The 24,502-nt window shown below is 39.4% G+C and overlaps 2 protein-coding genes across 7 annotated transcripts in view; both read left to right on the top strand.

Annotated features, from left to right (window-relative positions):
- The window catches only part of ATOSA (atos homolog A), a 46,742-nt gene extending 38,114 nt beyond the window's left edge, over positions 1-8,628 (top strand). Inside the window, exons 10-12 of the mRNA XM_014874068.2 lie at positions 975-1,043; positions 1,878-2,077; positions 7,396-8,628. Coding sequence (XP_014729554.2) covers positions 975-1,043; positions 1,878-2,077; positions 7,396-7,549 — 423 coding nt within the window. The 3' untranslated portion in view covers positions 7,550-8,628. The remainder of the gene's footprint in view (positions 1-974; positions 1,044-1,877; positions 2,078-7,395) is intronic.
- A 3,738-nt stretch (positions 8,629-12,366) lies between these two features.
- ARPP19 (cAMP regulated phosphoprotein 19) lies at positions 12,367-24,284 on the top strand. Of its 6 annotated transcripts, none has more exons than XM_014874026.2 (3): positions 12,367-12,791; positions 17,522-17,644; positions 21,024-24,284. In XM_014874026.2, exons 1-3 carry the CDS (start codon positions 12,747-12,749, stop codon positions 21,192-21,194), a joined length of 339 nt encoding a protein of 112 aa, XP_014729512.1. In that variant the 5' UTR covers positions 12,367-12,746; the 3' UTR covers positions 21,195-24,284. The 6 variants fall into 6 exon arrangements, with proteins under 6 accessions (XP_014729512.1, XP_088028649.1, XP_088028651.1 ...); XM_088172523.1 differs by lacking the exon at positions 12,367-12,791 and adding an exon at positions 14,985-15,366; XM_088172525.1 differs by lacking the exon at positions 12,367-12,791 and adding an exon at positions 14,987-16,533.
- The last annotated feature ends 218 nt before the right edge of the window (positions 24,285-24,502 follow it).

A 24,502-nucleotide genomic window follows, 5' to 3' on the forward strand; every position in this document is an offset into this window, starting at 1 on the left:
GAAAGTATTCAGAAAATGAAATTGCTTCGAATTTACTTAATGGCTTTGAGTTTAAACTTGTATATGTCTTAACCTCTTCAAAAAGTATCTATTCTTTTGCTTTCATCTTTCTAGATTATTTCGTGTGATTTTTCTAGGAAGCAGAGGGATTCTCATGTTCTTCAAATGGTTAAAGTAGCATTGCTTATTTTCCTAGCTGGGTTTCATTGTTTCAGGCTTTTCCACATGCTAATTCCAAATATGCTGTTATGGCTGAGTCTCCCAGGATTAATACAGCATTTGTGTAGTGCCTCCATCATCAGAAGCATTGTTTCTGTTTGTATAGCTAGTTTTTCTGCTTTGGGGTTTTCTGGTTGTTTGTTTGGTTTGGGTTTTTAAAGCCCAGTGCAGAGGGGTGCAGCACTGGTGCCCTGCAGGGTGACCAGACGTGTGGCAGTGCCCCGAGCGTGGCCTTGGCAGCGTCACAGCGCCCTGTGGGGCACTCAGGGCTGCTCATAGATCCCAGCTGGTACAAAAGCAGATGTCATCCTTCCTCAAGTTTGGATTAGAATGGAAGATTAAGTGCATCTGCTGCCTTTGAAAAGCAAAAATGGGTTCGGTGAGATTTGGAGTACTATTGGTGCAATTGTAGATGATACAGAAATGGAAAGGAGAAGACATGTTTCATTTTAACCTCCCAGCTGCTTTGAAAAGAAAGCTCTGTTTTGTCCTAGCTCCCTGATGTGGAGAAGATGTGGAAACTTGAATCTTGTTTCAGGAGGAGAATGTACTGCTTATTGCACAGCTTTTAATGTTCTGCCAAAGTATCTTTAAGGCCCCTACTGTTGATTTTTTAACTGCATCTTAAATGCATTGCCTTCTCTATTTTTAGCTTATATAAATTACTGATTATGTTTCAAATAAGTGCAATTACATGACTAGAACATTTTGATTTGTTTATCTCTGTGACCTAAATATGTGTTTTGTTTTTGTAGGGTGTAATTACTTTAGAGTCCCTTGGTAAAAGGGGTTATCGGGTACCGCCTTCAGGAACAATACAAGTGGTACGTACTCAGCAGATAAGGGTGCCTTGAAACCACTAGCACCAAGAAAGTCATGCAGAGATGAGGTTATTGGAGATGAGCATGAAGCTAGCAGTGGAAATGTGCATTTCTGTAGGTACTGTAGAAATTCAAAGTAGAAATCTGTGTGTGGGACAAAAAAGATTCCCAATCTTTGAACCCTTCTGTGCTCTGAGGAGTCTTAAAATCAGGAGATTCAGAATACTTGGGGACACTGTGGCTTTGAGAAAATGATGGGGAAGCAATTCGGCCACAGTTCAAATCCTATAATTCTTCTAAAGTTATTAGGATTGAATAATTGTATCTACTTTTTTGTAATATTTTAACACCGCTTTTACTTTTGTAATAAAATCACAAAGTAAATCACAGTCATTGCTTAGAACCAATGAACTGACTCTTTCTTTTAAGAACCCAGTCCAAGATAACACGTTCATAATTTCAGGTTTAAAAGCGGAGCCCACCACTGTGCTTCCTGCGAGTGTATTGTGGCTGCAAAACAGTGTAGACAAAAAGCTGACTGGAAAAATAAACAAAAACGGGGATGCTGATTAGCAAAGTAAGAGTAGTCATATACTAGTGTTTCATTCAGATTAGATTGTGTTTAGCATTATATTTAAAAATGGGAATTGCTGGTAGCTGAAGTGTTGCAAACCAGAAAGGCTTCACAGTGTCTTTACATAAATGTTTCTATATGGCACAGAAACAAAGTGCATAAAGAGCTATTTTGGCAGATGGAGTTTGGGTTAGATTTGTTGGTTTCTTTTTAAAAATTTATCATCTCTAAAGAGTATTGTATTGAACTGTTTGTCTTCTCAGACCTTATTTAACCCTAACAAAACTGTGGTGAAGATGTTCGTGGTGATCTATGACTTGAGAGAAATGCCAGCTAATCATCAAACATTCCTACGGCAAAGAACTTTTTCTGTTCCTGTGAGACGAGAAATCAAGCGATCTGTCAATAAAGAAAACAGTCACCAGACTGAAGAAAGGCTACTACGCTACCTCATACATCTGAGGTAAGCTCCTTGAAGTTAAAAAATCAAAATAAAACAAAAAACCCAACAAACCCAAGCCAAAACCACAAAAAAGTGTCTGCCAAGATTTAACTCATGATTTCTTTCCCAGCCAGCCTTTCTGTATAGAGAAATAAGAAAGAATGAAAAAAGAATTTAAAGAATGCTAATTTGATCTTTAAGCTAGATAGTAGAGGAAGAAGAGCTAATAAATAATTTGGGTTCTTCTTGGGAGAAACAAAGTTAAAATATAACATAAAGCTCTTTCTTGGCATTGAAGTTTTTTGCATACCATTGTAAAGCTTAAATCTTTTCTTAGTGAGACAGAAATGGTTCTGGCTGAATCAATGCACTTTTTTTGAGGTTACAGGAAATAGTGAAAGTGGATGTGATATGGGCAAAAACCAAAACTAAGGATCACTGAAGAGAAGGTGCCCTGGTGTGCTTCACATGTGCCTCTTCACCAGCATAGCTTGTAACATGAAAAATGGTCTGAACTATTCCTAAAAGTACAGTGTTTAGTGGCAAAAATGTAAATACCTGTTTCATGATGCAATATTGGTGATTATGCCTTTCACTTTATAAAATATTCACTCAATCTTCCTTAAATGATTTACAAAGCACTGCCTGAAACCAGACACTGCTGCTGCTCTTGGGGTGTTCTGGAGACTGCAGTTGGAAGCAAAGGGGAATGATGGATATGCTCTGTCCTGCAGTTTGCTTGCTTTTTGCTTGTGTTTTTGTAGTAAGAAATGCCTGTACACACAGACCCAGTGCTTTCACTGCAGCATTTGGAAACCTATCAGCAGCTGACATTCTGAAGTGAGCAAGCAGAACAAAATATCTTACGCTTCTCTGTTGTACAATTATTTCTGGTACATATTATTTTTCCCAATGTAATGGCATTGATTTCTATCCAACAGACTTTTGAAATTCAACCTTGTCTAGAACAGTGATTCTAAGACAGATTCTCCCATTAAATAAGGTTGAAAGTCATAAAAAAGTGTGTTAGTTTACTGGAGTGTGAAAATAGTATCATGAGAAGGCTGTTGAACAGTGTTTTCATTCTGAAATTTAGCCTGGATTGAAATTCAGCCTTTCAGGCCACACTAACTTGCAAGGTCTAACCTAACCACCTTCTAAAATTTTTCTTCTGAGGCAAATTCTGAAAAAGCCCCAAGAGAATGCTCTGTTCATGTGTAATGTTGATCTGACTGTGCAGAGGGCCTGGGGATAGGCCTCAGCTGCAGTGGTAGCTAAAAGTCTGTGGCCAGCTGGGTCTGGCATACCTGCAGGAGAAGTAGTGGTCTTGTGTCCCCTTTCAGTCTCCACTTTAAGGTAGTTTGAAAATTTCTTGTTGACAGACCCAAGAATTGCTTCTATTTGAAGGCAAACCTGCTTTCTGCTCTCTGATATGTTACAACTAGAAGTTTTTTAAGAGCTTTCTATTCTGATACCTGCTGAGAGACAGAAATGTTGCAGTTCTGATGCTTCTCATTTTGAAATATCTGAACAATTTAGCTCAGCTTTCAGACCTCTGGTAGGGATCAGTTCATGGGTTTATGATGTGTAATTGGAAATGCATTCATTTCTTATGGGAAAACCGAAATCATAATTATGATGTTTAGCTGCTTACTTTGGAAAATGAGTAACAGAGTATGCCACAAGTTTTTTCTACAGTGAAAAACCCAAGCTTTGGGTGCTTTCTCATAATGTAAGTGTGGCAGAACTCATTGAAATATTAAAGTAGCTTATGTTGATCTGTCTTGTGGTTTATTATACTGAGCACTTGCGATTTTACAAAAGGCTCAGTTGTCTAGTAGCTTTCTTTACTGAAGGTGGATTTTAATTCGGAGGGCTTAAAAAAGTCTTAGTAGTATATTAATTCATGTAAGTTGATTTTAAAGCTTCATTTTTAAAAGCAGTAAAGTTTCCTCAAGTCTGCTTTACTGAAAAGTTATGCGAACCTAAAAAGTTTTAACTATTCAGATTTATTTTTGTTTGTTACTCAAGTTGACTTAGAACAGCCTTTCAGTTTTAGTTGCAGTAGTTATTGAGCACAAGCATCTTAGGCTTACATACTGAAATTTTGTTTAAAAAACAAATGAAGTCACCACCAGTGAGCTGCATTGTGGTCACATCTGCTTGCGAGGCCTTAATCACAGTTGTCAGCACTCACATTATGAAAGCTCCTTTTCAAGTGGTAATTCAGCAAAAACGCTTGCATAGGTCTGGAGCTTAACATTGGCGGCCAGATTTTCTACAACAGTCTTTAAAGTGTCAGATTTATTGTGTGAGCAGCTCCTGCATGCAGTTCTGTGTGTTTGAGGCTCTGTTCAATATGCCATTAGACTGTACTTGTACGTGCAGCTACAGGATTGAGATACCAAATGGAGCCTGCACACACAGCAGAGCTTTATTCGTTATTAAAAACCCCCAAGAGTTGCACCTGCAGTTTGTTTTTTGAAGATGCTTTGGGGATAATTTTTTTTGTTGCATGTGAAGCAATGACTTCTTGTCTTGTAATTAAATCTACTTGTGCATAAGAGCTGTGAGCTCAACTCTGCTTGTGCCTCATTTCTGCCTGGCGTTGTGGAGATGATGACCATCTGTGGGTTTCTAGGTCACGTTCTGGCACCCTTGTAAAAAGTAATTAAACAGCTAACCTGCCCTCAGCTCAGCATTTTTCAAGTTTTTAAAGCTAGGTCAACAGCCTTAGTTACTGACACAATGCCAGGAATTACATGGAGCATGGTTGCTGTTGCTTAACAGCTAAACAGGGGTTGTTACTGAGGGCTCAGTGGAGGGTAAGCTTGAAACTGGTTCTTAAAAGTAGTGATTCCTCAAGGTGTTGAGAAACCTTTTTTAAAATACTGTGCTAGTGTGATATACACCTTTATTGGTGGAAGCTGAAGATACCTGCTATTACTGACTTACTAGCTGCTTTTGATCTTTCTGGTCTCTCAGCATTTTTTATCTAGAAATTTTTATCCTTGTCCTAATGCTTTTACTTACAGATTTTATGGATTGTGTTATATAGTCACTTACAAAACACATCTTGCTGCATATGCTTTCACGATTATCCTGCTTTTCAGGATTATTCTGTTTCTGCAAATTACTCTGTTCTTTGTGAATCTTGATGGCCTATAAAATACATATAGGGACTTTGTGCTTGTATTTGTCATTTCTTCAGTAAAGTTCCTCTGCTAGACTTTTTGACATTTGTGTGTTTAAGCGTTCCTGTATTTGTCAGTTGTTACTTGTTCCTAGGACACTGTCAGAGACCTATTGTGTTGGGTTTTTAAAATTTCTTTACACAAAACTCTTGGAGCTGCTGCAGACCTGGAGTCAGTCCCATGCTGGCCACTCCATCACCATCCTGCAAGGGTGTAGGCAATGTTTGTCTCAATTATTTCAATGTATTTGCATGTATAAAAAAGATTTCTAAATCCCAGTTATTAGGGTAGACCTGTCTAAAAGAAAAAAAATTAGGTAATGGATGCAGAGATGAGAAGAATCCATTGAACTTTGCTGCTGTCTCACACTTATCCTTCTTCCATCTTTCTGAAATGTCATGCTCAGAAAAGTCATATTGCAGGGAACCACTATTTACTGAGCAAAGGGAGTTTTGCAGGATTATCACTCATAGAAAAGAGCAAGCTTGAGAAGTTTAAAAATAGACCATGTTAATAATTCTTTTGAAAGATCCGTGTGTAAAAGGGAGTTGAGATCTATTTTATGATGGTGCTTTGATAACTAGATCTATAGGAATTCATTTCAATCATACTTTGCTGCAATAGACGTTTCACTAAAATTTTTCCTTTTAGAATGTGTTATGTGCTAGAGTCTGAGTTAACTGTTTGTGGTGTTTGCTTTGTCCTTTTTGTCTCTTTCACTCTTCCTTGTGCTCTCTTCCACAGTCTTCTCTTAAGATAGCGTCTTCTCCCTTTTGCCTATCAGGTAAAGGGCTTTCACACTGACAGCACTGAGCAAATAAATAGTGATGGATGAGATCTCTGTGGGAGCCAGTAGGAGCATTCTGCTGGACCCCGCTGCATTTAATGTCCTTGACAGCTGTATCTAGGAGAACAGAGTTTTCCTTTGTCTGACTGTGGGGATGACTACAGGCTATTCTGCATCACTTGTCTGAACAGAACAGAGCCACAGAATCCATTTCTGCAACCTGTCTTCCTCAGACCATGAAGCCTTAGATGGATCTTCTGTACTTGTCTTTCTCCTACCTCTCAGAATCTCAGTCAAATTGTGAATAGGTTTATTCTAGACATACTGCATTTGTTTCAATGAGGTCAATACGTAAAAGCCTATTAAAAATCTGTGCAAATTGTAATACATGATAACACAGCATGCATTGCTCTCTCAGCATTTGCCATGGTATCATCTTGTTGTGGCAACAGCAATGGCTTTTCTGTTTCTATTGCAGCAGCAATAGCATTTCTCCCTTGCTGTGGCATATCAGTTGCTGTAAGAAATGCTCCTTAGGCTCTTCTGCCTTTCCTGGTGGAGAGAAGGAAATTACAGAGTTCTGCCACATGAAAACCATGGAACACACTACTCTGAAATGCAGATCTTGTCTCCCTATATAGAGTTGCTAATGCCCAGGGAAAGTGGAACTGGCACATTTCTGCAGGTTTGGAAGACTTGTTTTAGACTGTTTAGCTGCAGCATAAAAGATTAATGGGCTGAGGAATTGATCACTCTTTGCTTTGGTGATTGGGCCAGTGAACTGCAGACTCTTTGAAAAGCTCCCTAGTCTGTGCAAAAAAAATTCTGCCTGCCTGCAGAGATCCCAGTACCTACTGCTTCTCAAGACAAGTTCTTATATTTGGAGTGTGGTATAAAGCAGTATTACTGATGTTACATTCATAAAGAGAGCAATGAAATCTGTCCGTGTGATTGCTGGAACTGAAATGCATGTTGTACATAGTTGAAAATTCCCTTTTGTGTGTGCTTAGGCCATCCTTTGGACATTTTCAGGAGTGCTGACTGAAGAACATTTTTTGCCATTCCTGATTGCTGAGGACTTTAATGTTCGATGTACATAATGGCAGTGTGAACTTCAAATATTCCACGCCACTTTCAAAGCTGTGCACTGCATTGGTGATTAGGAACAGAACATTTAAATGTCAAAAGAAACAAAGCAGAATGAAGGTGTTAGGATATTCTTTCTCTTTGCATTTTAACTGACTAATTTTGTTTGTTCGACTACGTTTTGGCCTTAATGTTTTAAGAGTGCATTTTATTTAATGATTTTAAAGATTATTATTTTGTTTCAGATAATACAGATATTTGTCTCTTTTCAGGTTCCAGAGTTCTAAATCTGGAAAGATCTACCTCCACAGAGATGTAAGGCTCCTATTCTCTCGGAAATCCATGGAAGTTGATAGCGGCGCTGCATATGAACTCAAATCTTACACTGAATCTCCAACAAATCCTCAGTTTTCACCAAGATGCTAGCAAACAATGGCAAACTAAAGTATTCATTTTACTGTTGAGTACTCCTTGCAAGCAAAGATTGGTAGAGACAACAGTATAAAGTTAAGTGTGTAAAGGAATAAAAATAGCGCTCAAGAGAAAGAAGGTTCTGTGTGATCCTGGACCAGTTTTTAAAAGGTTTCTGGAATGAGCTTTGTGTATTCCAAGTAGACTGGAAACATACTTAAATCTAATCTTTTTGTACTGTTTAAAACCACTTCTTTGGATGTGTTGCAATAGCAAATTCCCAAGTTAGTTTAGTGTTTACACTTTTTATTTTATTTTTCAGTTATTTAATATTTAATGTTTCATTTAATACTCAAGTGATGTTTGTCTTTAGTGTTCTAATGTAGCATAAATCCTATGTAAAATCATACTATGTATTTTTGGCATTAATATTGAAATCTGAAATATATACAGATGTCTTTAATCTGTGTGCTGTTTTAAGTGATATTCATTTAAGTTATTGAAAATGGGGACAACAGGTGAATTTCCATGACATTTCATACTATGCAAGCATTTAGCTGTTTTTTCTCTTTAATGGTACCATTTTCCCTTTTTTTCTCACATCCAGATTTAATAACACTTGCAACCACATTGCAGATTGTTATTTACTTATGCATTCAGATCATTAACTCAATTCACATTTTGCTCCCTCAATTTCTTTTCTCTCCTTAAGGGCCATTTTAATTTTGCTTCCTGTTATTAGTTTTCCTCACATAAAATTTGCACCCTCCCCCATTTTATTTCTCAAATGGTGTTAAAGGATGTACTGTGCAAACAAATTAGTATTTATATCTCAAATATATGCAAAAGCTATGAAACTTGTACTTTTTGTTTTATTTTTAGATGAGAGGATCTTCATGTAATCCTAAATATTTTTCATAGGTCGATTCCATGTAGGCCACTAGGTGGCCATAGGAAGTTTTACTAGCAATGCTACACTGGGCATATTACTATTTTCATGTGTGTATTCCTAAACAAAACAGTCAGATGAACAGTTTATGCTAAGTGTTAAACTGTGTAACTGAGAGAAATAAAGTTAGAAGCATTTGATTATATTTTAGCTATATATTTAATAATGGAAATGAAGCTTTATGACATTTGATGAAGATCTGTGTTTCTCAACTGTCTTACTTTGATTTGTGTTTTTCTTTACTTTGCTGTAGGTTTTTAGAGTGTCAGTAATATGCAAGGTGTCCTTTAACATGCTTATCTGATGAAGACTGGAGAAAGGATGAATGTGCATCTTGTATATTCAGCATTGCCCTTAGATGAGAGAAGTCAGTGTATCATGAAATCTCCAGGAAGTCTGCCAGGGAACGTAAGGGAGACTGGACTTTCCAGACGACACTTATCAACTATCTTGTACATGCTGCTCCAGAAGGGCAAAGCTCAAATATTTCTGAGTCCCTTCCCCACTTCAGCAGTGTTTTCTACTCTGTTATACCAGATTTTCAAAGGTTACCTAGCATTCATTTTAGAGAGAATTGGGGAAAACAGGAAGAGATTGTTTGCATTTTCTAGTCATTTGTGCGCCTCTTAAAACCAAGAAAAGGTTTCTTTTGGTAGCAGAAGAGTCAAACACCACTGTAGTGTACTGTGTACAGAACTATGGTCTGGACTAGGATATCCAGAGGGTGTCCTACTTTCTGTGTAGCTGCTGTTGAGTCATAAGCAAACAGCATGTATCCTCAAACTACTTATTTGTGTCATGGTGCACAGCTTGCTTGCATGTGCAATGAAAAAAAGCATGAGGAAAGGACACATTTTTAATGAAAAGTCAGCATTCCCCTGTCATAGACTAACTTTTTATTTTGCACTGACATTATGCAATGTTTGTATCTTGATAACTTTATTGAAATAGACTTCAAGTCATCTCCCTTCATTAATTTGCTTTGAATAGCAAAGAAGTGTGGATTTTGAGTATGTGGTTACTGCAAGTCACATCTGGGAAATAAATTTGTATTCACTTTAATAGTCAAATTACACTTAGTTCCTTTATGGATTTGGAATGAAAGTGACCTTGGATTATCTGTGCACAACTTTGATTTTACTGAGTCATTCTCCATTTACAGCTTGATCTGAGTAAACACTTTCCATTAGGGACACACCTGGAAAAATGCTGGATGCTCATAAACTGAGCTAAATTCCATATGACCTTCTGAGCTTAGGTTAAGACTGGACTTATTTTATGAGAGGTCATTGGTTTCTTCTCTTTACTACTTAATAGGCTCAACCATATACAGTTATTTGTAATAAATGTTTGAGTGGTTTATAAGGGCTCCATTGTGATGGCTGCTACAACTAATCTCTTTCAGTGATAAGTTATACTTATCATGAGAAAATATAACATTTAGTTACACTATGTATGTTTAGTTATATAAGAATTCATAACATCCAACTAAATGTTGCTGAAGTTGAGTTAATACTACTTACCCTTTTCATTATAAGCAAGTAATTTAGTTATTGTATCTCCCTTCTCAGTCTTTTTTTTCATAACTAAGACAACTGCAGACTGTTCAGTCACCCTTTATTTTTTGCACCTCTTGTCATTCTGGCTCTTTGCTTTCTTCTTTTGGACTGAATCAGTCTTGAAGTGTGTGAGGCTGGACAGAGCATCCTAGTCAGGGCCTCTCTGTGCCAATCAGACTGGAAGAATTGGTTGATAAATCGTATGGATCAAAGTCCTCTTCATGCATCCTGTTGTAATACGCTGTTTTTTCAGTCTCAGGAGATGGCAACTCGCATTCATCTTGTTACCCAGTATAAGAGACATCCTACCTGCTTCTTCCCAAAATCCTTACTGAACTTTGTTCTCTCATTACTTAAGATTTTCTATGCTGAACATAGCATTGCTGTTTGAAGAATTGATAGCTGTTTCCAACAAACTTGCATCCACCACATTAAAGTTTCATCTAATTAAGTTTCCCTAATTTGCATGGGAAAGTGTCAGAAGCTTTATTAATGCCAGAAGGCATCTGGAACTTCAGCCACCTTCACCCACTTCTCCACATGGTCTATTTCCTTTTTCTTAAAGGAAAGATGATTGTGTGAAAACCTTGTTCTTAACTGTGAATTCCTGCCTAGCTACTCAGTTTCTTTTGAGTGCTTCTTTTAGCTGATTTTTCAAATCATTATTGACGGCCTAATTACATAGCTTGCATTCTGTCCTCCCCATACTCCTATTCAAATTCAGGAAAAGTGACTCCTGGAAACCCATTCATTTTTTACAGGTTCCTATATGAATCACCAGTAATTAAGTGGAGATTGCTTCTATCATTCTCTAATCTCTTAAGGATATTTTTTCATCCTAGTTGAAAATATTTACCGAAACTAATTAAAGTAACCTGTAAACCAGTCTTTCCTTATTCCGGGTAGAGGCTATACTTTGTTATACTCTTTACCTTTTTCATGCCCGATTGAACAAAAAGAAACATTAAATGCTTTAGTCTTTAAAAGTTCTGTTCAGTAATATTTCAGTACCCCCTTGTCTTCATGATCTGCTTTAGATACACATCCTTAAAAACTGACCTAGTTTCTGTAGGCTGCTTTCTTCTATTTGAGGCCATTGAAGAACCTGTGCTTTTCCTGAGGTTCTGCATTTATTTTCCATCTTTCCTCTGCATTATGTTCCCTTAAAGAAATAACTGTATTAAAGAACTGCTGAATCTTTGAAACTATTTCCCCTCACATTATTTTCCTGAGATATTTGAAAGAAATTCCTGAAGTTTGCATTCTTGTCTGCTGTCACTGCTTTGTTCTTCTTCTTCCTTTTTAAAACTTCATCCTTTTTATGGTCATTTTTCTATGTTGCTCTGGTTTCACACTTTCAGACCATGTCTCCCTGATTTTGCTGGAAACAAATGTGGCACACCCACCAGTATGGCTTTTTTCATCATTGGGGAAAAACCCAGTATCTATGATTATTTTTCTGTCAATCTGCCAGGCTGTCTCCCTTTCTGAATGAGGGATATGCACATTCCTTGGGTTCCCCACAGCTACGTGATCCTGGTCTCTGGATGAATCCCTTAGGTGCAGAAAAAAACTTTTCCAACTACTGGTATTTAGTACAATTCAGCTGTAGCAAAATCGACAGCTTCAGCTTTCACAGACCTTTCTGACCTCCCTCTTATGTTCTTCCCGACCATAATCACACAAAGCTTGTCCTGGCCAGTCCCTCCTGAGCTGTGCTCAGTACAATCCACACCTTGCTGTTCACATAATCCATTTATTTAGAAGCCCTCAAGGATTTATTAATGGTGGGCTATTTAAACACCTCCTTTATGCTCTTGAAGAGACTCTACAGAAGGTTCTTTTTCAGATGAGAACCAGACAGTGAAAAGTGGATGGGGAGAGAATAAAATACTCTGTATAACTTGATAGTGTGCTGTTAAGAAGTTCCAATGGACTGAGCCTTCTTATCATGTCAGCTGCTCTCTAGGATTCATGAGATCCTCGAGTATGCTGCTGAGGACTCAACTCTTTATATTTTGTTCACTGAAAGTGGCCAAAAGAAGTCACTTTAGCCAAGAGGGGAAGGATTTTTTTTCCCTTGCTCCTGCAGGCTGGACGAGCCGGGATTAGGAGGCTGTGGTGAGGTGAGAGACGGGGGCCAGGGCGGGGACCAGAGGAGATAGCCTTAAGCTGAGATACGGGAGATTGCCATTAGTTGTCAGAGCTTTCACTGTTCGGCCGCTCAGCCATTGGAACAGCCTGCCCAGGGAGGCGGTCGAGTCACCATCCCTGGAGGTGTTCCAGAGACGTATGGCTCTAGCGCCGGGTAATGTGATTTAGTGCATACAGTGATGCCTGTGCCGGTGGACTGGACCATACTAAACATCTCTCCCAACCCTGATATTTCTGTAATCGTGTGATTCTAACGGGCGGGGCACCGCGGCCGTGCGGCCTCTGAGAGCCGAACCCGAGCCTCGAACCCGCGGCCTCGGACGTGACGCGCGGGGCGCAGGCGGATCCCGCCCCCGCTCCCCAGCCCGCGCGCGCGGGGGCTGAGGCGGAGGAAGTCTGGTCCCGCCGACGCTCCGTCGCGCGCGCCGCCGCCATCTTGTGCGGGAGGAGGCGGCAGCAGCAGCAGCAGCAGCGCGGAGGAGCCGCGGCCGCGCCTCCCGCCCGCCTCCTTCCCTCCTTCCCGGCCCCGCCGTCCCGCTGCCGCGGCGCCATGTCTGCCGAGAGCCCCGAGCCCGCCTCGGCCGAGGAGCAGAAGGTGGGTGGCCGGGCCGAGGAGCACAAGGAGCCCCACGGGGCTTCTCTCGCCTCCATCGGCGCGGCCGGGCCTCTCCCTCCCTCAGCCCAGGGAGCCCCGCGGGCCGCAGCGTCTACCGGGCCCAGCCGCCCCTCAGAGCACCGCCTGCCCCGGGCTGTCCGAGCGCAGCAGGGCCGGGCGGCGCCCCCCGGGCAGGACGGGCCCTGCCGCCCGCAGCCGTGTGGGGCTGGAGGCGGAGGCGCCGCACCACCATGACGGCTCGGGAGCGGGTGTTCCTGGCCCATCGGCGGTGTGCGCTGGCCTGGCCGGGCCGATGGCGCTCCCTCGCCCGTTCTCCGGCCTCGGCCCCGCTCCCTCCGGGTGCTCCGCGGGCCGCTCCGTCCTGCGCGATGGGCTTCGGCTCACGATCGCAGCGGCGGGATGGACACCGGCCATAATCCGCAGGCTAAACGTTTGTTTCACTTCTAGAAAATGCTCAGCTTTTAATGTAATCAATTCAGGAGCAGAAATACCCAAATCACAACGACCGTGCTAGTTAAGGCTTTTAGAAAGAATAACTGGCTGGATTATCTTATGGCGTCCTCTCTGTAGCTAATAATTGTATCATTTCTCAAGTGGGATTTGGTTTCATCGATGGCTGTGCTGTGACTTTAAGAAGCCGTTTGTTTTTTAGTCTTGTCATTGCTGTGGGAGCCCGGTTGCAATCCCCGCGGCTATGATCCGGAGAAGTTATGAAACACAAGTACTGCTCTGAAGGGCGCTAAAAGAAAAAGCTTTATCTACCTCAGCTGTTAAGGTTTTGTTTAATAATTTACAATTTGTAATATGAGTTAGTCGCACAAGTAGAGCTTTGGGGGTTAATATGGAATGATACCTTCTCAATAGGTGCAGTAATCAGAACCAGCTTCTTGTCAGGTCTGTAATCTGCTCTTAAATAGGTGTGTTCTGCAGCATGACTTAATGTTCATGCTAGATAGGCTGCTGAAGGGATACTGTTCCTGTTCAAAGACTATAAAAATAAGTCCCTGGCCTATGCAGCACTCCTAGAATAGCTCTGTAATAAGAGCATAGTTAAACATGTGGCAGCAAGTTTATTGTAATGCCTTCTAGGGTGTTCTGATGAAGTCAGGTGACTGGAGCTGATTTTCCTAACGAACTTTGAGACTGAAGTCTTGGAATGTCATGCTTATACACTGCTTGGAGAAATTACCTTTTATTTGAGAGACAAGAGGTCCTTGCTGCTCTCTTCATTTAGTTTTATTCTGGTAAAGTGTTCAAGAAAAATTATATAACATCAATAAAATAAAACTTTGTTTTCTGCGAGATTATGTCCTGGTCTGATACTGTGATATCAGTGCTGTTATGACATTGCAATATTAACCTCCACTAAAATTATTTGTGTGGGTAGGCAAAACTGAACATTCACTCGGTTAATGCTTAGCTCTGAAACACTTACATAAACAACCCATTTTGCAGTACTTATTCATATGTATGCTTAAAAAAAGCTTAAAACGCCCCTAAATGAACTTTGAGACAGTGTTTTCATGATCAGAGCTTTTTCCTAAACTTTCTGACATGCTGTAAGACGCTTGTGCTGAGCAAGAAAGGTTTTTAGCTACAGTGATACAAACTAAAAATCTGTCATTGACCAGCGTTTCCTGTTCTCAATGGGAAAACTCAGGACAGTGGCAGGGGGAAGTTCAGAAACAAAGAAGCTTCAGACATAGGACAACGTATGTTTGGTTGACTCTTTTTGCCTTAAAAGCCTCTATTTTTCAGGAAACTCTTAGAGGTGGTGCACTTTATTGCTGAACTGGCTTTTGCCACATCAGTTTGCTGTAAGGTTGTGCTGTTGCAATGTTTTTCCCATTTTTCAGCTTTGCATTTTGTCTGATGTCTTCTGCTAAAGATGAGCCATTCATGCCAGAGTTTTAAAAGGCTGATGTCTCTTCTTAGTAATGCAGGTCTGTTGTCCAGCAGATAGAGAACTTTGTACTGCTAGAATCTGTGCAAAGATTAAAAGCAAAAGCTGTCTTTAAGTGAGTTAGGTAACTACTGCCTTCCTGATAGATCGTTTTAGTGACTTCATGAGCTGTGTCAGATTCCTGTAGAGTACTAAAATTATAACTTTTGTGTGGTTGTCACTTGGAAGAAGAGCGTGGTATATCTTGATTTCTGCCCACTCCCCAGTCATTTGTTAGTCACTTGGTTGTTGCTTCTGTAATTCAAAGGAGAATGTTCTGAATGTAGGAGTGGCTTGGGCTGAAGTCTTCGGGGCTCAGCAGCACATCTCTGAGAGTGCTCAGTACCATCTAGTCCTCAGAAGAAAATAAGATCAGGACGTGCAGGCAGTGGTCTTCTCAAGGAAGCTCTCCGAGGTCTCAGCAATCTGGTTTAAAAGGCTTCTGAGCTGCAAATGAACACATCGAATTGCTCTCTGAATCTAAATTCTTGGCACCCCCTGTATCCTTCAGAAAGGAATTCTGCAGCTTAACTGTATTTTACTTGAAGAGCTGTTGTCTTAAATATTTTTGAACCTGCCATCAGCTGGTTTTGTTTGGCACCCCAAGTTGTGGTATTGAAATTCTTTAATTTATGTTCTGTGTGTTTTTGAGTCTTAGTTGTTGTTGGTCATGAAGAAGAAGCGACCGTGCTCTGTATCCTTTTGAGCTGCATTGATGCATAACACGGTGTTTTTGTTTGGATTGCCTGCTGTGCCATAATTTGTCAGCCCTGTGAGTTTGCATAAATGTCTCCTTTGATGCACCCTGAACACCTATTTATATAAGCTGTTTATTGTTGGTCCTCTCATCGTAAAAAATATGTCCTTTTGGCTTTTAGGGGCAAAATATGCCCCCTCAAATACTTCGTTGTCTCAGCAGTGAGTAGCCAGTGATTCAGCATTAGGTGTTCGAAGTATTGAGCTGAATGATTACTTTCGAGCAAATCCAGTCCGTGTTGGCACTCTGATGAACCACAGCAGGGAGAGAGAGCAGCAGCTGCGTGATCTTTGTAACGCATGAGAACCATGGGCTTGGCTGGTGAGAAATGGTGTAGTTCTAGGTTCAGTAGTGTCAGGGAAACTTTGCCCTTTATTCATGTTTGGATTTTGCATTGTATTGCGTAGCTGCATTTTCATCTAATAAAAAGCATTTGTTCCTGTCGTCACTGAAGTTTCTCTTTAATTGTTATGAGAGTTTCTATTTTTTCCTTGGGAGAATTGTTAATTCAGTTTCCTGTTGTATTGTGCAAAGCTGTCCTTGAGGTGTTTTGGACAAATGGAGCAACTAGAAAATGTTATATTCTAAATCTGTTATAATCTTTGTTCCTGAGGCATCTCACCAGAGAGACGTTGAATCTTACACAACCTGGAGCAGTTTATAAGAGATAGAGAAGAGCACCTAGGGATAAGCGAGTGTGGTGTGGCTCTTGTTCTTCGGCAGTTGTGGCTTAAGTAGCTCCCTGTGTTCCTGTCCTCCCTGCTGCTGTGCTAACATACCTGTTTGTGCAGCTGTGTGGTCATCCAGGCTGTGGAAACCAATCCAAACGAAACAGCCTAACAAGGGGAGAAAAAAAAAAATTATAAATGGTTATTTTTCTATTGAATTAGTTTCTGAAACTCTAACTGGGGTTTCAGGCAGTCATGCTTATTGATGCAATGCAAAGGATGATGACAGGCATGGTAAAGAGTACGAAGAGGCTGCCTAAGCAGCTCTAAGTGGACATGAAATCTTAGTCATAGGTAAATGATGCCCTCCTGATTTCAATGGCAATTCTTACTTCCTGCCTAAAAGTCTGTCCGTGTCTTTAGGTGATAACAACAATTCTACGCTACATCAGTCAGTGCAAATCATTATATATTTTCCCTGTACTAGGAATGGTTTTCATTAAAAAATTTGGCTGTGGCCAAATATTGGAAAAAACAAACTAAGAATTTTGTATGAAAGATATTTTAGAAATGATCCAATAGAATAAGTTGTATTTCATGCATCAAATGGCTACATGGACAGGGAACAGATGAGTGTGAAGTAGAGGCCAGTGAACAAATTGCAGTATTGCCAAACTAATATCTCTAAATTATTATTTTAAGCATCCATGTTTTACAGTATGCTCATAAAATAGGCATTTTATTTTGCACAAATGTACTGCCCAACTGTCTTCATCCTCATAATTTTAGGATAATTATAGACATGTATAGAGAAACATAGTACTGCTATTAATGTAACAGCAGGCATGTTTTGGAGACTGTTTCACAGTGAATATCAACACATTAGGACTGGAGCAGCCATACAGATCAGTGTGGCAGTGCAAGTGCCAATCTGCCTATGCAACTAAATGATGAAACGGGCATTTGGAAAATAAGTCCTGTGGGTCTTGCTCGCTATACAATATTTGTTTGTTCTTAGTGGACCCCTTGTTTTGACCAAAAAAAAAAAGGAGTCTTGTTTGAATCTTTTTTTTTTTCCAAGATTGAATAATTCAAATTGCTTTTCTTTGAGAGGGAAGTGCGCACATCTTCAGCATCTCCAGGAGAGGTTCTAAAATGGGAGGCTGAACTCCTACAGTAACTGTCAGCATTTGAGAAAGAATGTATGAAAATGTCTGATCAGATAATTGTTATGCTCACTTGGTAGCAGCAATGGGCATGTGGGTGTATTACCTGCAAAGATATTCTGCCTAAATATACATTGTTGTGTGTTTCACTTACAGTATCACTCACTGTCTTTCAGGAGATGGAGGATAAGGTGTTAAGTCCAGAAAAAGCTGAAGAAGCAAAATTGAAAGCAAGATACCCTCATCTGGGCCAGAAGCCAGGAGGCTCAGACTTCTTGAGGAAGAGGCTTCAAAAAGGAGTAAGTTCTTTATTGTTCACAGGGTATATACAAAAAAATCCAAAATTCCTGTATCTGTGATTTTTTTTCCTACTCTACGGACCTTTGCATGGTAAAAGAGTCCTAAGAACCTTAAATTTTTAGAAAGCAGAAGGAGGAGAAATTTGTCTTTGCAAAACAAATACCAGTTTGGCAGGATAGCTCTTTACAGCATCAGTGGCTCAACCACACTTGTTATAAAAAATTTAACTTAGAAGCTGCTGTGATAGACTTGAAAAAAACATTGTTTACTACAACACCAAGGGATAGAAACTCATCCTTACTTTGTAGTGATTTTATCCTGCCCGTTCTTATGCTCCCAAAATTGATCCACTCCTTTTATCCATGTTTCTAGCACATGAAAGTTTGGTGTCTGCTGTTAGAACCAGGCATCATCTGACATTAGTGGTTTGAAAATGATTTTATAATTCTGGATATACACCCAGACCCAAAAATAATGCTATAAAAATGCAGAGTGAGTTAATATTTCAATATTGTTCCACATCTAACCAGTGTCTCTTATTTTCTTAGCTATTTGACTGGGGTTTTTGTAGTTTAATTATTCATAGAGTGATTATGTAATGCCTTTCAGGCATGCTGGAACTCTGTTCTTGGAATAATCCTGGTATGTCACTGCTTCTGATGGTGCTTTCGTTGCTGTCACACCACTGTGTTTTTTTTTTTTTTTTTACTATTGTCTAGGCCCTTCCAGTACCCACAATGATTGCATGTATAAATCCTTCACAAACCAGCTGGTGGAGTTAAGTGCTGATCTAATTCTGTGCTATCTGGTAACATCTCTTGGGAATTGTTACTGTTGCCAGGTTTTTGGGGTAGTCTTTGTCTCATAAGTTGGAAGATAGGAAGGAGAGTTAATGGCTGCTGGGCCCCGGCAGGTGGTAGATGAGGTGACTCCCTCTGAGTTACGCTGCTGCGTGGCCAAAGGCAGCCTGAATGAGACTTCACTGGGTCCAGGGTGTGTGTAGATACAGAAGGGAGTGGTGAGTTTGTATTGTGATGATATCTCAGGAAAACAGGCCAGCATTCAATCAGTAAGAATTGGTAGCCTAAATAATTCCTAATAAAGGAATTGTGACTGCTCGCCCTTGGTGCAAATGTGAGGGAATCTCCCCACCAGCCTGTACAGTGTCTTCATCTTCATTATACACTATTGAGTGCAAAGGCTCTTGCAGCATGTACTTTCAGATTTGAGCACAGACAGTTCCATGGCCATCGTAATTGACTTTTGCTACTCTGATGAAAGATGGCATAAACTTGTGGGTTCCAATTCATAATAGGCCTCCTGCAGTTCCTGATGTGGTGATAATAACTTGATTCCTTTTTTTTTTTGTTATTTCGATTTAGTGTGCTCTTAAATGTCTTAAATGAACAGACTTCTTTACTTGCTAGGGGTTCTGGTGTACTTTGGTGCACTGATGAGAGTTAAAATAGAGTGAGGATAGCGTGTGTGCTTTCAGGTACTGTTTCTGGCAGGAAGACACCTGGACAGACAGAGTTGGTTTTGAAAGGGAGATCAAATACAGACCACCTGTGAGAAGCTAAAATAAATGCAGGAATAAGTTAAAGGAAGAAATGGATTGATATTCTAAAGCATGAGAGGTGGTGGGTTTTCTCAGATATTCTTCTACGGCCAGCTGTAGCCCAAATCATCTTTGGTTTGGCAGCCAGCACACGCTCTACCAATTCATTTTTGCTGTCCAGAAATGTTCTGCATTTGATGAACACACCATTACTAGCACACTTTCTGTAGTAAAGTAAAAATAATGGTAGATGAGAACAGTACTACATCATGCTCCTGTGGAAGGATTCTGTTTGGAGCTCTTAGATGGACCGAAAGATTTCTGCTAACAGCTGTATCACATCTGAAGATCGAATGGTTCTGTTATTACCTAGTTGCTGTTTAGAAGTTTCTTTCGGTTGCTTCAGTCTTAAAGGGCAAAATGGGAAATCCATTTCCAAATCAGATTATGTTCTACCTTGAGGTCTAGGCTGCAGAGGTAGTGCTAGAACATTGAGGTGTAAATAGGGATTACACCATCAACAGGATTGAACTGGGAAGGTTTGTAAATAAAAATATGTGATTCAGATGTACTACGGACTATGGGAGAAATAGATCCAGTAACTTCAGGGCTCTGGCAGGGAGCATTTAAAGCTGTTTTCAGGTTGTTGTCTGAACAACCTCCTCCCCCTTTGGTAAAGGCCTGTTAACTCGGGTGTTCAAATTACTTCTGTCTAGCAACTGCTGAGCTGGGCTGGGCTGCTGAGCATTTTGAAGCTGGTTAGTACTAATGCAGAATAAAGGCTGTGGTGGCGCTTAGACATAGCAGGTAGTGATGGCTGCTCAGCTGACTGAGGACTAAGCCTATACGAATCTGACTGAGTGGTCTACTTCAGAGATGGTTGTGATTGTAAGCAGTAGTTAGTGGTGTAAACCTTAATCCTGGTTCTAATTTTTTTTGCCTCATATGAAATCTATTCAAATTCATGGGTTACAAGTATTTTAGTGGTAGACCTCAGGGCAAGATGTAAAAACAATGCAACTTTTCCTGCAAAATAGTCAGTGAGCAGTTGAAGACTTAAGGCAGAGCTTGGATGAAATTCCATGCCTCATCTCATCATGATGTGCATAAATAACAGTCATTTGGCTTTGACATGCATAGATAACTTAACATTTTGAGAAATCTGGCTACTGTTAAAGGTAATGCTAATAAAAACTTGCTGGTATATTAAGGAACACTTTTTCAAGTAGGAATTTAAAACTTAATTTATTTTTGTATTCAGAAGGAAAATTGAATAGGGGATAATAATTTCCTTGACATAGTGCTTTTCAGAAGGACTATACAGTGGATTTGACTCTGCTAAATAATTGGTTTGGGAACTTTAGGGGTTACAGTTGCACTATTTTAATGTGTGCAGAAAAGAGGTTTTCTTGTTAGCACGCACTTTCATGCTGCTTTCATCTCTGGTGTGATAGACCAGGCTCCGTTCTCCAGCTTTAATTTCTGCATTGTTTGGTTATTGTGTGTAGCAGAACTTGTTCACTGCAACAAAGTTTGCAAACTCCAAGGTTTCAGTTGTGGGAGATGAGCTTTTGGAAAAACCAGGGCAAAAATAATGTTCAGATTATTGTTCATAGTAATGCTCACAATGATTTTAAGAGTTCAGCTGTGTATGCTTACTGGTCTTTACAAGACTTTATTTTAATCAACGTAGAGCTACTTTGACAAATCACAGAGATTATACAACTTTTTAATATTTAAAATATCTATCTAACAGTGTAGTTCAATGTATACATCTGATAAGATTTCAGGCTGTTATATATATGTGTTTTGTCTTCCAGCAAAAATACTTTGATTCTGGTGATTACAACATGGCTAAAGCAAAGATGAAGAATAAGCAACTGCCTACTGCAGCTCCTGACAAGACAGAAGTCACTGGTGACCATATTCCTACTCCACAGGATCTTCCACAGCGGAAACCATCTCTTGTTGCTAGCAAGCTGGCTGGCTGACGAGAACAGCTGAACTGCATGATTATTCTCATTCCTGTTATTTCTCCCTAATAGTTATTTCTCACCCTCACATCCCCCTTTTTCTTTCTTACACTAAGTCATGAGACTGACAGCTTTGCAGGTAGCGATAGCATGTGCTGCTATTGTAAGGGAATACTGTTAAGAGTAAAACGTAGTATTTGGACTAGTTGAGAACAATGCACTGATTAAAAAGGACAAGTTTGGTTAGAGCAATGTAATCTACTTGAAAATGTACATATTGCCCATTTCCTAGTATAGGACTGGTTCCAGCAAGTGACATGGCAAGTTTTACAACTTCTAATGTTTCTGCTTTTGTTATTTCATCTTAATTACAGCATATTTGTATTTAATATAACCTCCAGTTGTGTTGGGTTTTTCTTCCGTGTTTGGGTTTGTTGTCTAAAATAGAGGTTTAGACCACAAGTTGCTAGATGGTAAAGCATGTATAAAAACAAAGACAGGGCTCTGATTGAATTTTGTTTCTGCTTTTGAACTTGAACGGCCTTAAACCTGTTTCAGCTTTAACAATAGAGTTTTTACTTGGGCAATATTTGCCCATTCTGGTGTAACTCTTGTGAACCTAGTGCTTATTGACAACTGCCTGTTGAAGCTGGTATTCTTTTCAGTTCCGTAGCTTAGGACACACTTTTGTTGAAGATGTGGATGAAGTGTGCATGTGCATAGACTGTTGAATTCACTCTTGTGCCATTTTTTGTAAATACAATAGTTTTGCACAACCTTTTGCAAACGTCTATTAGTTTTACATTTTAAAAAGCAGATAATGTGCCAATCAAAGCACAAGTGATTCTGTATCTTTCAAGGTCTTGTCCTGAAACTAAGAGCCCAGAATCTTGCTACTGAAAGTAAAAATTGTATACCTGAAATTTGTGAAACACATTTACACTTGACTCAACCTTATGCTTTTGCAGTTGCATATTTTGTTTCACAACAATATCCAGCATTCAAGTATAAATTTGGAATTTGTACCTATATTTGCAGGCAAGTGCCCTTTCTGTTCAGCAGTTGTTTAAGCTTTTAAAGCAGAAATGCTCTGTCTGTTGGCATGGAATATGGCTAAGTGTACTGTTCTAGAGAGTTCCCTGTGTGGCAAACACCAAATCTAAGCTCACTAATGTTTGACATGCATTGTCTTTGGGCAATTTTAGACTTCTGGAAGCAGAAGGATTTTTTTTTTTCTTGAACTCCTGAAGAGGTAGTAAATTATTTCCTATTCTTCATTGTACAGCGGCCCCTCATTTGCTTTGTGGAAACAAATATCTGGAAAGGTATTTCTGTAATGACTTACTGAGAAATAGGTACTTTGTAGAAACTTTTCCTATCAGAAAATAGGAATAAACTCCAGTTCATGCTTATGATGAAGTTTGAAAGTAACAGACAAAATACACAGTTTATATTAGACAGATGAATTGATGCATTTAAAGCATGTTAGTTCAATGAAATCAGAATACTGAAAGTGGAGTATGATCCATAATAGAATTGATTTTGATATAGGCAGTCACAGTCTTCACAGTCTTTGGGAGAACAAGAAACTCTTTAAAAAGATCAGTTTACTGAATGCCTTTTTCTTTAAAACATAGTTTAGAAACAGCCTGTTAGAAAAAAAGCACCAATGTGATTATTACAAGAGAGAACACTTGAAGATGCATGTTCTTAGAAGCTTGTACTTTGTGCTGACATATTCAGAAAGGTCTTGGAGTATAAAGGACTGCTAGTCAAAACCAATGCTGGCCCATATGTTCTGCAATGCTCTCTTCTAGAGGCAAACAAAATGGTCAAGAGAAATTGAATAGTCTTTATTTGGTCCTGTTTTGATCAGTACATAAGGTGTCTATGTAATGTTTTAGATTCAGAGAACTTCAAAATGGCTAACCTGATTCTTTTCAAGTTTGTATAGCCCTTTTTTAGTAGTTAGATGGGCTTTGTCAGGCCTGTCCTTATTCCTTATCCTCTGCTAGTATTACAAATAATTTGTGGTTTTTGCAGAACAGTTTGAAGAATGGACCTACTTGATTTCTTTAAGAAATTAGGCTGGAAGAATAACAAGGAAACTGGAAATACTGAAGCAAACTGCTTTTTATAAATGTTTGTTCTAATGTGAAAATCCCTCTTTATTTTTTTATGTATAAATGAAATTGAAGTTTAATGATAGGATTGGGCCTGAAACAAATGTTGAACAACTTAAGGTGACTTGCTGTGTATTGTCTGGTGCCACTATTCTGTAGCTCCCCTAAGGTGAGTTCTCTTGATGTTTGGGAAGGTTTAAAAAGATAGCCATTTAAATTTAAACATTCCACTCACTCTGCTACAACTCAGCTTGTCCTGCTGGTTGGACAACACAAGCTCTTCCGACGCTCACTCAGTGACTTGCAGTTCCTAAGATTACTACAAATTCAGCTATGAATATATTATCCATGTGTATATTTGAAGTACTGTAATACTAACTAGGTCAGTGACTGATAATGAGCCTTCACATCTGACAGACCTCAGCAGCAGGCAAGCTATTTTGATTCTATACACTGTATAAGACTTAAGTCCAGTAGTCACTTAACAGTAAATGGAACATGACTGCAGATCGATGCTTACTTTCAGCTTACTCCAGCAAGATAACTCAGCTATCCAAACTGATGTACATAATGTATTATATGAGTTTTACCATTTGATAATTACCTTTTTCAAAGAAAACCTGTCCACACTGTAGACTGGCAGTCCCTTTCATATCTTGCCTTTAAAGATAGACAGTGTTTAGTTGTTAGAGTAGTACTCATGTAGGCTTGTAATAGCAGATAGCACCAACATTTTATTTGAGGTAGTTAAGTGGATTAATTACAATTTCACAGATATGTCCCCAAATCTGTAACACCAAAGGCTTCCCTCTCATTGTTCTTGATGTAGTAGGACAGTGTTTGTGTAAAGGCCACAGGAGTACATTTTGTTGGACATATTTACACCCAGTCAAGATGTTAAGGTGATAAAAATGTCAATTGTTCTTTACAAACTTACACATTGTATAGTATACAGAATAAATTGATTTACTTAGTTTTTATTGCACCGTGGAGGTTTGTCTCATCTTTACTGTGGTTTCCTAAACAATACTGGATACTTTGGTATTCTCTATGGAAAATTTCTAAACCCTAAATCTTACTACTCTGTATCATTAAAAATATGACTGGGCTTTGGTTTCTAGTATGTTAGACTACAGAATTACTTTAATGTAATCACATTTATATATATTCCAGTGCTTATTTTTCTATTAAGGCAATTAAAGC

The sequence above is a fragment of the Sturnus vulgaris genome, chromosome 13 (genome assembly GCF_052056855.1).
Source record: "Sturnus vulgaris isolate bStuVul1 chromosome 13, bStuVul1.hap1, whole genome shotgun sequence".
Classification (NCBI taxonomy): Eukaryota; Metazoa; Chordata; class Aves; order Passeriformes; family Sturnidae; genus Sturnus; species Sturnus vulgaris.